This window comes from Staurois parvus, unplaced genomic scaffold, assembly GCF_062004578.1.
Source record: "Staurois parvus isolate SC_StPar_1 unplaced genomic scaffold, SC_StPar_1.0 ptg000286l, whole genome shotgun sequence".
Taxonomy (NCBI): Eukaryota; Metazoa; Chordata; class Amphibia; order Anura; family Ranidae; genus Staurois; species Staurois parvus.
This window is the reverse complement of record NW_028318082.1, coordinates 1556920-1569867: the sequence shown is the minus strand read 5'-3', so window position 1 is coordinate 1569867 and position 12948 is coordinate 1556920. Positions and strand designations below refer to the sequence as shown.

At 41.6% G+C, this 12948-nt stretch overlaps 1 protein-coding gene across 5 annotated transcripts in view; it reads left to right on the top strand.

Moving 5' to 3' along the window:
• The window catches only part of CAMK2A (calcium/calmodulin dependent protein kinase II alpha), a 346233-nt gene that overhangs the window by 319079 nt on the left and 14206 nt on the right, over positions 1–12948 (top strand). For all 5 annotated transcript variants that reach the window (XM_089682134.1, XM_089682135.1, XM_089682136.1 and 2 more), the window contains 2 exons: positions 90–165; positions 1191–1285. In XM_089682134.1, coding sequence (XP_089538260.1) covers positions 90–165; positions 1191–1285 — 171 coding nt within the window. The remainder of the gene's footprint in view (positions 1–89; positions 166–1190; positions 1286–12948) is intronic.

Here is a 12948-nt window from a genome sequence, read left to right as displayed (position 1 = left end):
TTTTATTTATAGCACATTGACACCATTCCATTGATATTTCCATTGACATCTGATCTCTAATTTAATGTTCACTCTTCTCGTGATTTCAGTGAGGAAGCAGGAGATTATTAAAGTGACAGAGCAGCTGATAGAGGCTATTAGCAATGGCGACTTTGAGTGTTACACGTGAGTATAAGTACACCTATACAAGGACACATTATTATTTAAATCATTTTTAAATTGTCTTTATCAAAGTTTCAACAAGGATAGGCATTAATTTAGCACAGTAACAATATATAGTATGCAGTCCATGAGGGGCTATTCTGCAACACGCTTTACAGATAGCTACTGGAGTATTCATTGTATATGACAAAATTAATGCCTCCAGAGCTGCTGTCACCTGAGCTCCTTGAAGCTTCTTCTGGCCATCTTCTGGGCTGATTTTGAGCTGTATTTTGCATTCACATTGCGTTGCTTGGAGAGAAAAGAAATTCAACCTCAAACAGATTTTCCTGTACACAAGCCCTTAGGCCTCTTTCAGTTTTTCGGGTGGACCTGATCGAACATCCCTATAGACTGACGGGTGTAAACAGGCTTGTGAATTTTTACACCCGCCTACCTTCAATCTGATCTGGTCCATTAAAAAAAAAATTGGAAGGAGAATTGCCCCTTCTGCCTAGGTGGGTTGGATCGAAAGGCAGTCAGGTGGACACAGACATAGGAGTTTACACCCGGTCACCCATAGAGCAGAGAAGGCTCTGTCCATGTCTGCTCTGCATAAACTGAGCAGACACAAACCTGTCATCTGCCCGCTCTGCTCTGATCAGCAGGGTATCAGCAGACAGATCCCCTGCTGATCTAAACGTAGTCTGCCCCATGTGAAAGGGCGTTATATATTTTGCTATATATATATATCATGCTTTATCCATTTTTTTTGTATTTTGTGCTCATTTATTATGCCAACTCAGAGAGAAATAGGGTTTTTTATGTTTAACAATACTTTTAATAGCCCTGCTTAATGCATGTCCTACATATTAAAACTATACTAAGCTGCAGTAGATAGATATGAATTGCATAGGAAGTAATAAGATTTTCACTTGAACTGCTAGTTTAGTGTTTAGTGTTTTACTACAGGAAAATGAACAAAAGTGAATTGTGTCTTCTAAATTTTAATGAACATTTTTCTAATTGTCTGTTGTTCTACCTTCCAGTAAGATGTGTGACCCTGGAATGACAGCGTTTGAGCCTGAAGCACTGGGAAACTTGGTGGAAGGTCTAGACTTCCACCGCTTTTACTTTGAGAATTGTAAGTCAGTATTTAAATAAAGATCTCCTCCTCACCTGTTCCCCTACCATCTACATAGAACTCAGAGAGTTGTGACTGATGATTGATGTGACAGATAAGATTTATGTAGACCAGAGTTAAGGTACAGTACTGTGTACAAATTTTAGGCAGGTGGGACGAAATAGTCTAAAGAAAGAATGCTTTCGAAAATATATATTTTAATTGTTTATTTTATTCAGTTTATAAAATGCAAAGTGAACGAAAAGAAGAAAAATGTAAATCATATTATTATAGGGTGTGACTATCCTTTGGCTTCAAATCAGCATCCATTCTTATGCAGGCCATAGACTGGTCGAAAACCGGCCATTTAAAAAAAAAAAATGAAAAATCGGTTGTTCAATAGGCCGCTATTATATTTGACATGAAAAAGTATTGCGGTTGCAACAATGTATCCATTTGTATCCATTTCGGATACAGATGTTTTTATTTGGATACATCATTGCTGGCAAAATGGGCCGATCGGCAAAATTGGCCGTTTTTTTTCCAACTTTACCGATAAAAAAAATGTGCCAAAATCCCGAAAAAACAGCCGACCAATTAACCCACTAACGTTGCAAAAATCAGCCGATTTTCGACCTGTCTATGGCCTGCATTACACTTGCAGAAAGTGAAGGATTTTGTAGGATTAGAGTCAGGTGTATGATTAACCAACTACACCAAGCAGACGCTAATGATCATCAATTTCATATGTAAGTTGAAACACAGTGATTAACTGAAACAGAAACAGCTGTGTAGGAGGCTTAAAACTGGGTGAGGAACAGCCAGACTCTGCTACTAAGGTGAGATTGTGGATCACATTCATGTCACAGGTCATACACCATGGCAAGACTGAACACAGCAACAAGACACAAGGTAGTTATACTGCAACAGCAAGGTCTCTCCCAGGCAAAGATTTCAAAACAGACTGGGGTTTCAAGGTGGGTGGCACTGCAGGGCACAGGTGGGTGGCACGCATCATCATGCCCTGATTCCACCCAACTGTGCCCTGCAGTGCCACCCACCTGTGCCCAGCAGTGTCACCCACCTGTGCTTTGCAGTACCACCCACCTGTGCCCTGCAGTTCCACCCACCTGTGCCCTGCAGTGTCACCCACCTGTGTCCATTAGTGCCACCCACCTGTGCCCTGTAGTGCCAACCACCTCTGCCCACCAGTGCTACCCATCAGTGCCCAGCAGTGCCGCCCATCAGTGCTGCCCATCAATGTCACCCATCAGTGCAGCATCATCAGTGCTGTCTATCCGCGCCACCTCATCAGTGCCTATCAGTGCAGCCTCATCAACGCACATCAGTGATGAAGAAAAATTACCTGTTTGCTAAATTTTATAATAGAAACAAAGAAACTTTTTTTTAAATGTTTTGTTCTTTTTTTATTTATAGCACACAAAATAAAACACCCAGTGTTCAGTAAATACCACCAAAAGAAAGCTCCATTTGTGTAAAAAAAGTGATACAAATGTCATATGGGTACAATGTTGCATGACCGCGCAATTGTCATTCAAAGTGCGACAGCGCTGAAAGCTGAAAATTGGCCTGGGCAGGAAGGGGGTATAAGTGCATGGTAGGCAAGTGGTTAAACATGTCCAATAAAAAATTTAAAAAAATCAAATTGTCATAAATTTAGGCCAAAATGTATTCTGCGACATGTCTTTGCTAAAAAAAAATCCCAATACGTGTAAATTGGTTTACGTGAAAGTTATAGCGTCTACAAATGGTTGTAAAGATAATGGGATTTTTTTTTACTAGTAATGGCGGTGATCAGTGACTTTTAGCAGGACTGTGGCAGACATTCTAACACTGGGGGGGAACTAAATTGGTGTCACTGACATCTCCAGTGACACCAATACAGTGATCAGTGCTAAAATAAAGCACTGACACTGTACTAATGGCACTGGGCAGGAAGGGGTTAATGTGAGGGGCGATCAAAGGGTTAATAATGTGCTAGGAGTGTTTTACTAGGGGGCATGTGCTTCACTGTAAGCACACTGATCGGTACGGCTGTACTGTGCACAGCCATCCAGAGCAGTGTGCCTGAACTTACAGGGAGAAAGATTGTAAACAAAACAATCTTCCTCCCCGTCAGAGATGCTCAGTAATCACTGGGCGCCGGCGGGTAATTACCCGCCAGGACCTGGTGATTGACATCCGCAGCCGCGAATGGCGGGTTGGGTATGGCGCACATGCGGCTCGTGCGCGCCCCCTACCCGGAAATGCAAAATCACATATATATAAGTGATTTTGCGCACAGGTGACGCCCTGTAGCAATGTATCTGTTATAGGGCGGTCCTTTAGTAGTTCAAACCTGTGTGCAAGTGTGCCTAAAAGAAATCATGCTGTTTTGAATGCAAAGGGTGGTCACGCCAACTATTTTTTTTTTATTTCTCTTCTGTTCATTTACTTTCCATTTTGTTAAGTGATAAAAATAAACCATTAACCACTTCCAGTCCGGACACTTTTACCTCCTTCCTATCCAGGGCAATTTTGAGCTTTCAGCACTTTCACACTTTGAATGACAATTGCGCGGTCATGCAACACTGTACCCATATGAATTTTTTAGCATTTTTTTTAGACAGATAAAACTTTATTTTGGTGGTATTTATTCACCACTTGGATTTTTATTTTTTTTGCTATATAAATGAAAAAGTCCAAAAATGTTGTTTTCCAAAAATGTCCAAAATGTATTCAGTTATCATTTTAGTAAAAAAAAATAACCCATATTAGTTTATAACCAAAAAATTTTTTCAAATTTTTTTTTTACATTTTTATTTTATTTTTTAAAATTATTATTTAGGGTTTTTTTATGTTTTAACATACTGTCACCCTAGCAGTACAGTGTCACCATAGTGACACTATACTACTTGTGGGGGGTGATGAAGATTTTTTTTTTTTTTTTTTACACTGATTGCTTTTTCACCCATAAAGGTTGTAAAAGCAATAATTTCTCCTTCTCTCTGGCTGCATTCCTGCAGCCATTGAGAAATACTGTGAGAGCTGTGATTGGTCACAGATTGTCACATGGTACAAGGCTGTTGTGAATAGCCTTGTACCATGTGACCTTGGTGATCATTCACAGATTTCACTAGTAGTAACCAATGATTTCAGAAATGACATCTTGCTCATTACCATTCATGTGATCACTGATTGGCCAATCAGTGATCACATGATCAGGACCTCACACACAGGTCTCATACAGCAATCGGTGTTCCGCTGTGTCCGGAGGACACAGTGGGCACTGGATCGCGGTGCCGCGCTCTCCCAGGGAGCGTGCACAGGCTAAAATGACAGGCGCTGTTTATGAACGGCTACCCGCTCCTGCACTGCCACCGTCTGGCCGATTATATACATGGGCCTTATGGGAAGTGGTTAACACTTCTACTTCTGAAAAGCATTCTTAATTTACAGCATTTTTCACACCTGCCTAAAACTTTCTCACAATAGCGAATATATATATATATATATATATATATATATATATATATATATGGCGTGAATAAGCATATAAAGCAATATGCATTTCTTTATAATAAATCTTTTATAGGTATTTATAAAGCACCAACATTTTACACACTGCTTTATATATATTGTACATTCACATTGGTCCATAAGGAGCTCACAATATAATGCACAACGATTAGATCAGGCAAGTCAAACTGTTGTTTTGTGGGCCGCATGTGACCCTGTCATTCTGCAGCAGTTTAGGACTATAACTTGAATAAGGCCCCAGACGCTCTACAGTTGATAAAAGCTAAAGCATTAGAATTTGCAGTTGTTACTATCATCTTAACTGCCAAAATGCAATGATTTTTTTTTCTGGGATTAAAGTGGAGTTCCACTCACCCTGTCAAAAAATGAAAGTCAGCAGCTACATAAACTGTAGCTGCTGACTTTTAAAAAACAGCCACTTACCTCTCCCTTGGTTCCGTGGTGTGTCCCCTGCAGCCCGTTTTACTGGCTGTCCTGTATTCCAGGAGGCCGGCATCTTCAGTGTGGGCACCCGGCTGTGATAGCATGCGCGAGTAGCGTTGTGCTTCTTGAATGATCCTGTAGTCTCCTGGGACCTGTCACATGTCCCAAAAGTCTACAGGGAGGGAGGACACCTTCTGCTTCCAATCGCCTAGGCCAGGGGTAGACAACCTGTGGCTCTCTAGCTGTTGTGGAACTACATTTCCCATGAGGCTTTGCAACATTACAAAACTGGCAGTTACAGCTATGACTTGCAGACGCATGATGGAACTTGTAGTCCTGCAAGAGCTGGCGATCCGCAGTTTGCCTACCCCTCGCCTAGGCGATTGCAGTGGAAGTGGCAGCGGGTACCTGTAAAGTTTGGGTACCCGCCCCCCCCTTCAATCCTTAATGGGGAGCGGGGGAGCAGTTCTTAAAGTGGAACTTCCCCTTTTGGGTGGAGCTCCGCTTTAAGTAGGTGTGGCCCACTCAGTTCAGGCCACTGTTTCAGTACATGCCTGACATAGAACAATAAAATTTAACACAACCCAAGTCAGAATCACACCAACCTAGGCCGGAGTCCAAAGGGTTCTTTTACATACATGGTCATCATTGCTGTCCTTCTGAAAAGTGGCCTGATGTGAATCAGTTTTCAGAGGCATTTGACAGGTGGCTTGGAGGTAATCGGTTGTCCCCCTCACTGCCTATGTTAATTACTGAAAGCATTAGGTGCGGTTGCTGAGTGGTTTCAGCATGGTCCAATTCACTTAGGCCCTGTTTGTCAGTAGTACTGCACATGACTGGTACACTTTTCACTTTTCCCCAGGGGCGGACTGACCATTTGGAAATTCGGGCACTGCCTGAGGGCCCGGGGTCAGTAGGCCCCCGAGAGATGCCCCTGGTACCTTTTTCATAGGCTTTTCTGAGTTTGGACAAGGACACAGGGGCCCCATGATCCCCTATTGCCCGGGGGCCCCATGAGTTGTCAGTCCGCCCCTGCTTCTCCCTGAGCTTGACTAAAGTAACCACACTGACAACAAAGATACTTTTAACTGCGTTGATACTTTATTATTTAAGCACCGGCCACAGCTTGATATCTATGAGTAATGAACAATAAACCAATAAAACATATCTAACACCAAGTCCCTTTTTAGCAGTGTGGAGTGGCGTATCTCCATTTTTTTTCCTTAGCAGGAGCCAATTCAGCCCCCAGCCGTCCAGGTTAGGCTCAGGGCCTACTTGGGCCTCCTGCTAGCAATTCCGCCGCCTCTACCAGCCACCTGCCACCTCAGCCCGCAAAAGGGATAAACACCAGCTGTAACAAAAATATCACGTGACAACAAATATACTGGATTGGAACCAATAGTAACAAGGTGTCACTGAATTAATCACTTTGTAGTGAATAATTATTATTATTCATGGATCTGTTAAGGGTCCTTAAGGTGATGTCATAAATCTCCTTAAACTGTTACTAAACCCCGGACCCTACATTCACTATAACTGGTCTCCCACAATACACACTACGTGGAAATTCATTTATTTTAGTAAATACTGTATAAACGGCTAAATACCTTTTCTCATCAGCAGTTAGAGCAGTCTTGTAACTTCTATCAGTGTTCAGCAGAGCACTGGTTAAAGCTTATAGGAGGAGTTTTCATTTTGCTCTAGGAGGATGCAGAACCCCTTACCTCTGTGTGTACAGTGCTGATTTGCCCTGTGCTGATCACATGCACTCTCTCAAGAAAAAAAAAAAAACCTCTCTAGCAATAAACACCAAACTGATCATGTGCAGAGTGTCTCCACACGATATGTCTCATCAGGCTCCATGCACTCTGGGCGTTTTGATAACACTGGTAATGTTAGCTGTGTAAAAAGCTGAAAAATTCATATTTTTAACATGACTTTAAAGCGTTTTTGCATTAGCATTTAACAGCATTTTTTCGCGTTTGCGTTTTTTAGCGTTTCTTAGTAGTGTTTTTGCCGGAAAAAAAGTCAACCGCCTGTTTGTGGCGTTTTACCATGTTTTGCCATGTTTTTCAGCATTTTTACAGCTAAAAAACTCCTCTAGAAACCCACCAGTCCTGTTTTTTTTTTCCAGCCAAAAAACATCCCAGCCAAAAAACGTTGATTACAGCCTATGTGTGCATGGACACATAGGATAACATGCTGGGGGGTTTACTGACTGTAGAAAAAAACGTCAAAAGTCAAAAACAGTAGCTGTAAAAACGTCCAGTGTGCATGAGGACTCAGGAGATAAGAGGGGGACACTGGAAGAAGGGGAGGATCAGAGAAGTCAGAATCAAACAGCATATTAACCCCTTAGGTTCCACAGTGTGTACATGCAGTAAAAATGCTTGTTATACAGACTGATTTTACTGTTGTGGGTTTAGTACCTCTTTATAGGAAGAAAATGAGTTTCTGGTCCTCCATATGAAGTGAGAGGTCCAAAGAAAAAAGTACTCCGATCGTTACTACAGATTGTAATATAAAGCTGCTTTTCAAATTTTGACATTGAAATAGTATAATGTTTATAACGTTGAGAAGGAACATTTCAGTTAAAAGACAATTTATATTGTTCAATATACAGCAGTCGTGTGGACTTCAATTGCTCCAAAACACAGTATAAAAATTGTTTTTTTTATTTATGATTACTTTATTTTAGAGAATTCTGTATTGTTGGGCTATGACCAGATATCAGTCATTGCATAGCTTCAGCCTTGGGAGGAGATCATCTGACATGTATGAGTATGTCAGGTATGTCCGATTACTGCTTTTGGAGCAACTGGAAGGTGACACGTGTAGATACTTTTCCCTGACAGCTTGACAAAGGTGACTTGTTTTTCATGTTGGCCTCCTATGGATAGCATGGCTGTTTAGCTGTGAGGTCTAGGATATGCCATCACAGTACAAGATGTATTACTAGGGCTGTAGTTAAACATCACGCTACATCAGGCATCAATGAATGGTGACACTCTTTTGCACAGTTTCCACTACTTTTTGTCACTTCAGATATAGAATTCTATTTAACCAAACAGTCCATTTAACAAAGGAAAGTGGATATATAGGTGCACATTGCTTGACCTACAGAACCATGTGACTCCTGTCAGTAAACCCTACTACACCCCTAAAAAAATCTCTTTTCCTGGACTTAAAACAATTCTAACTACTTTTCCTCCAGATGATTTACCCCCCTTCCTGACCCAGGCCATTTTTTGCAATACAGCGCTGAGTTACTTTAGCTGACAATTGCACGGTCATGCAACGCTGCACCCAAATGAAATTTATGTCCTTTTTTCCCCATAAATGGAGCTTTCTTTCTGTGGTATTTGATCACCTGTGCATGTTTTATTTTTTGCGCTATAAACAAAAAAGTCTGACAATTTTGAAAAAAAAAACTATATTTTTGACTTTTTGCTATAAAACATGCCCAGTACAAAAATTTTAAAAATCAAATTTCATCATAAATTTAAGCCAAAATGTATTCTGCTACATGTCTTTGCTAAAAAAAAAAATCCCAATACATGTAAATTAAATTGTTTACATGAACGTTATAGCGCTTACAAATGGTGGTATTTATGCTGGAATTTTAATTTATTTATTTTTTTATACTAGTAATGGCGGCGATCAGCGACTTATAGTGGGACTGCAGGACTGTGACAGGCATTCTGACACTGGGGGGGAACTGACTAACTGTCACTGACATCCTCAGTGACACTAATACTGTGATCAGTGCTAATAAAAAGCACTGACACTGTACTAATGGCATTGGGCAGGAAGCGGTTAACATGAGGGGCGATCAAAGAGTTAACTGTGTGCTGTGTGTGTTTTACTGTGTGCTGTGTGCTGCACTTTACTGTGTAAGCACACTGCTTCGTATTGCTCTGCTTTGCAGAGCAATACAAAGCAGTGTACAGGAGCTGACAGGGGAGAGATCTGTATTGTTTACATGTAGACCTCTTCCCCATCAGTGATACTCGGTGATTGCCGGGTGCCGGTAGGGAATCACTGGCCGGAACCCGGTGATCAACAGCTGAAGCCGCCAATGGTGGCACAGGTAGGGCGCGTACGCAGCATGAACGTGCCTCCTACCCGAAAATACAAAATCCTATATATATGTGTGATTTTGCGCAGCCCTGCCATCCTGTAGCAGTAGTTCTGCTATAGGGTGGTCGGCAAGCGGCTAAAGACAATTAAGAAAAATAATCAAGATGTTATTCTTACCTGCTCTGCCCAATGGTTTTGTACAGAGCAGTCTTCATCCTCCTTCATTTGGGTCCCCTGCTGATGCTCCTAGCTCCTCCCCTCGTTGAGTGTCAATACCTAGCTACTTGCTATGGGGGCACTCCTGTGGGCTTGATCCTCACTGGCTGTGATTGGCAGCAGCAGAAGCCATCTCCCATTGCTGTCTCGGTGTCCAATGAGGAGAGAGAGAGTTGAGTGAGCCGCTGCTCTCATGCACAGCACTTGACTGAGATCAGGCTTGGGTAAGTATAAGGGAGGCATGCAGAGAGTTTTTTTACCTTAATTCATAAAATACATTAACAAAAAAAAACTTTACCTTTATAACCACTTTAAAGCTGAACTCCAGGCAGATATGTAAAGCACAAAGAAATGTAACTCTGTAACCATTACCAAATGTATATTTTTAAATACAAGCAGTGTATGTACTTGACTCTGACTTCATAGTCCACAGTCTGTACAGAAGAGCCCAGAGAGTGAGATGCAGCACAAGGAGCCATTTAGTTCTGTTTCAGAGCAAGGAACATGCTGATAGGAGAAGAGAGCAGAGTAACAGATAGATGAGCACTTCTGCGTGCTGCTTCTCCGTTCACTGTCCAGTCACAGGCTTGAGAGGAAACCTGTAAGTGAATGTGAATCTGCAACACAGAAAGATCAGGTCCATACTAGAAGGGGATGTGCTGTGTGTGAAAGCTGTGTAAATCTCAGGATTGGCTGGACAGAAATACAAATCATTTGACAGGTAAAACAGCTCTCGTATATTTTTTTAGCCTGTGTACTTTGCTGTCTGTCTGACAATCAGCTTCAACTGTAAAAGTTTATTGGTTGCCAGAAAAGCTTGATAATTAAAAAAATACTAAACATCCACATTTGGTGGCTTAATTATTATTATATATTATTATACAGGATTTATATAGCACCAACAGTTTGCGCAGCGCTTTACAAAATGAACGTAGACATTAAAGCACAATTTGGTAAAAGAGGAAACAGAGGGCCCTGCTCGTACATCACACATTATGACACAGATGTAGTCTGGAATACCTTACTGGTGTCTCCAGTCACATTGATTATGGAGGGATGAGCTCCTGCACCAGCTGGGACATGATGGAAAAGACGTGTGGCTTTAGAGAAATTGGGGCAACAGTGGCACAACTAATCATATATGTATGAAAAGTCATGAGGGATAAAACATATCAAGAGAGACTTCAGGAACCTAATATGTACAGTCTAGAGCAGTGTTCTCCAAACTTTCTAAACAAAGGGCTAGTTTGCTGTCTTTCAGACTTTAAGGGGGGCGGACTGTGGCCACTTGGAGTGGAAAATGCCCCGTTGTCCTGTAGAAGTAAACAATGCCCTATCTCTGGTATCAATGGGGGAAAACGTGCACACTGATTGGTATCAGTGGGAGGAATAGTGCTCCATCATTGGTGTCAGTGGGAGGAATAGTGCTCCATCATTGGTGTCAGTGGGAGGAATAGTGCTCCATCGTTGGTGTCAGTGGGAGGAATCATGTTCCATCATTGGTGCCAGTGTGAGGAATGGTACCCCATCATTGGTGTCAATGGAAGGAATTGTGCCTCATTGTTGATGTCAGTGAAAGGAATTATGCCCCATGGTAGGTGTCAGCTAATGGAATAGGGACCCAAGGACCACATAAAGGCAAGCAAAGAGCCGTATCTGGCCTCCAGGCCAAAGTTTGAAGACCTCTAGTTTAGAGGAAAGAATGGAAAGAGGGGACATGATTGAAACGTTTAAATACACAAAGGGGATGAATAAGGTTCAAGAGGGCAGTATTTTCTATATGAACCAAGATTAAGAAAACAGGGGCATTACCTCAAACTAACAGGAGGAAAGTTCAAAACTAATCTTTCTAAGATTTATTTCTAGATTTTATCTTTCTAAGTATTATTTTACTGAAAAGATAGTTGATGCTTGAAATAGACTTCCAGCAGAGGTAGTGAGTCATTCAACAGTAAGTGATTTCAAACATGCTTGGGACAAATTTATAGTCAGGCAAAAAAGTAAAGGTTAACAAAAAAACAAAAAATGGGCTGTCACTTTTCTATGTTTCTATTGCAATCCTTCAAGGCTTCAGAAAAATGGAAATCAACAGTGGCAGCCTCCCGAGGACAGACATTGTTATGTGTCATTCCATTCGTCTGTGCTGAAACGGCTCATGCTATTAAAAGTCCACATTACAATAAACGATGCATTCACATATCTGGGCCATTATCATATACAAGTCTGTTCTTTATAGCAGGCAAGCTGTTGTTTTCTAGCCTTCATTGAAAAAACGAGAGTCTAATCTGAGCAACAATTCCAGCTTCCTTTGTCTTTATTCTTCTAATTAACCTCATGTCTGTTTTAAAAGCTAATTACATATTGCAACAGTACCATGTAGCTGTAACATGAAGATGAACACAAAAAAAGCCTTTGACATGGCCTCATTGTTATAATTCAGCAATATGTTCCGCCACTGAATTAATGATGTCATCGCCCTGCAGATGCATCTGTTAGTGTGCTTTTGACTCTGATAGTACAGTACTATTTAGGTAAAAGAACCACTTCAATGTTTTTACAGCAGCCAGCTCCTTAAATTTTTGTACTAGAGTAGTGATTTCCCACTAATGCCCTCATGGGCAACCAACAGGTCTTGTTTTCTATGAGGGCTCATTCATACCAGCATGTGTGTGTGTGTGTGCTACAATGCATGGTAAAGGGCATTGCAGTGCTTGCTTTTTTCCTTTTATATGGCACTCAATTAACTGTATGAATGGGAAAGTTTTGAAATGCATTATAGCACTCAAATGCAAAGTTTGCTACTTTTTTTGCAGCACACACCAACGTGGCTCATAGGTGTAAACCAGGAGTCACCAAACTTTCCAAACAAAGGGCCTTCATATTTTAAGTGGGCCTTATTTTGGCTAGTGGGGGTAGAAAATGCCCCAGTGTCACTGGGAGTAAACATCGCCAGGCTTGCTGGCCAGTGGAATGCAAAAAATAGTAGTCATTGGTATTGGTGGGAAGAATAGTGCCCCGTCGCTGGTATCAGTGGAGGGAATAGTGCCCACTTTTGGTATCATTGGGAGGAATAATGCCTCATTATTGGTGACAGTGGGACAAATAGTGCCCCATCGTTGGTGTCAGTGGGATAATTAGTGCCTCATTGATGGTGTCAATGGGGCGAATAGTGTCCCATCGTTGGTGTCAATGGGCCAAATAGTGTTCCATCATTGATGTCAGTGGGATGAATAATGTCCCATTGTTGATGTCAGTGGGATGAATAGTGCCCCATCGTTGCTGTCAGTAGAAGGAATTATGCCCCACTTTTGGATATGCCTCATCATTATTGCCAGTGTAAGGAATAGTGTCCCAAGGGCCAGATAAGGGCACGCAAAGGGCCACATCTGGCCACAGGTGGAAGACCATTGGTGCTTATGAAATGG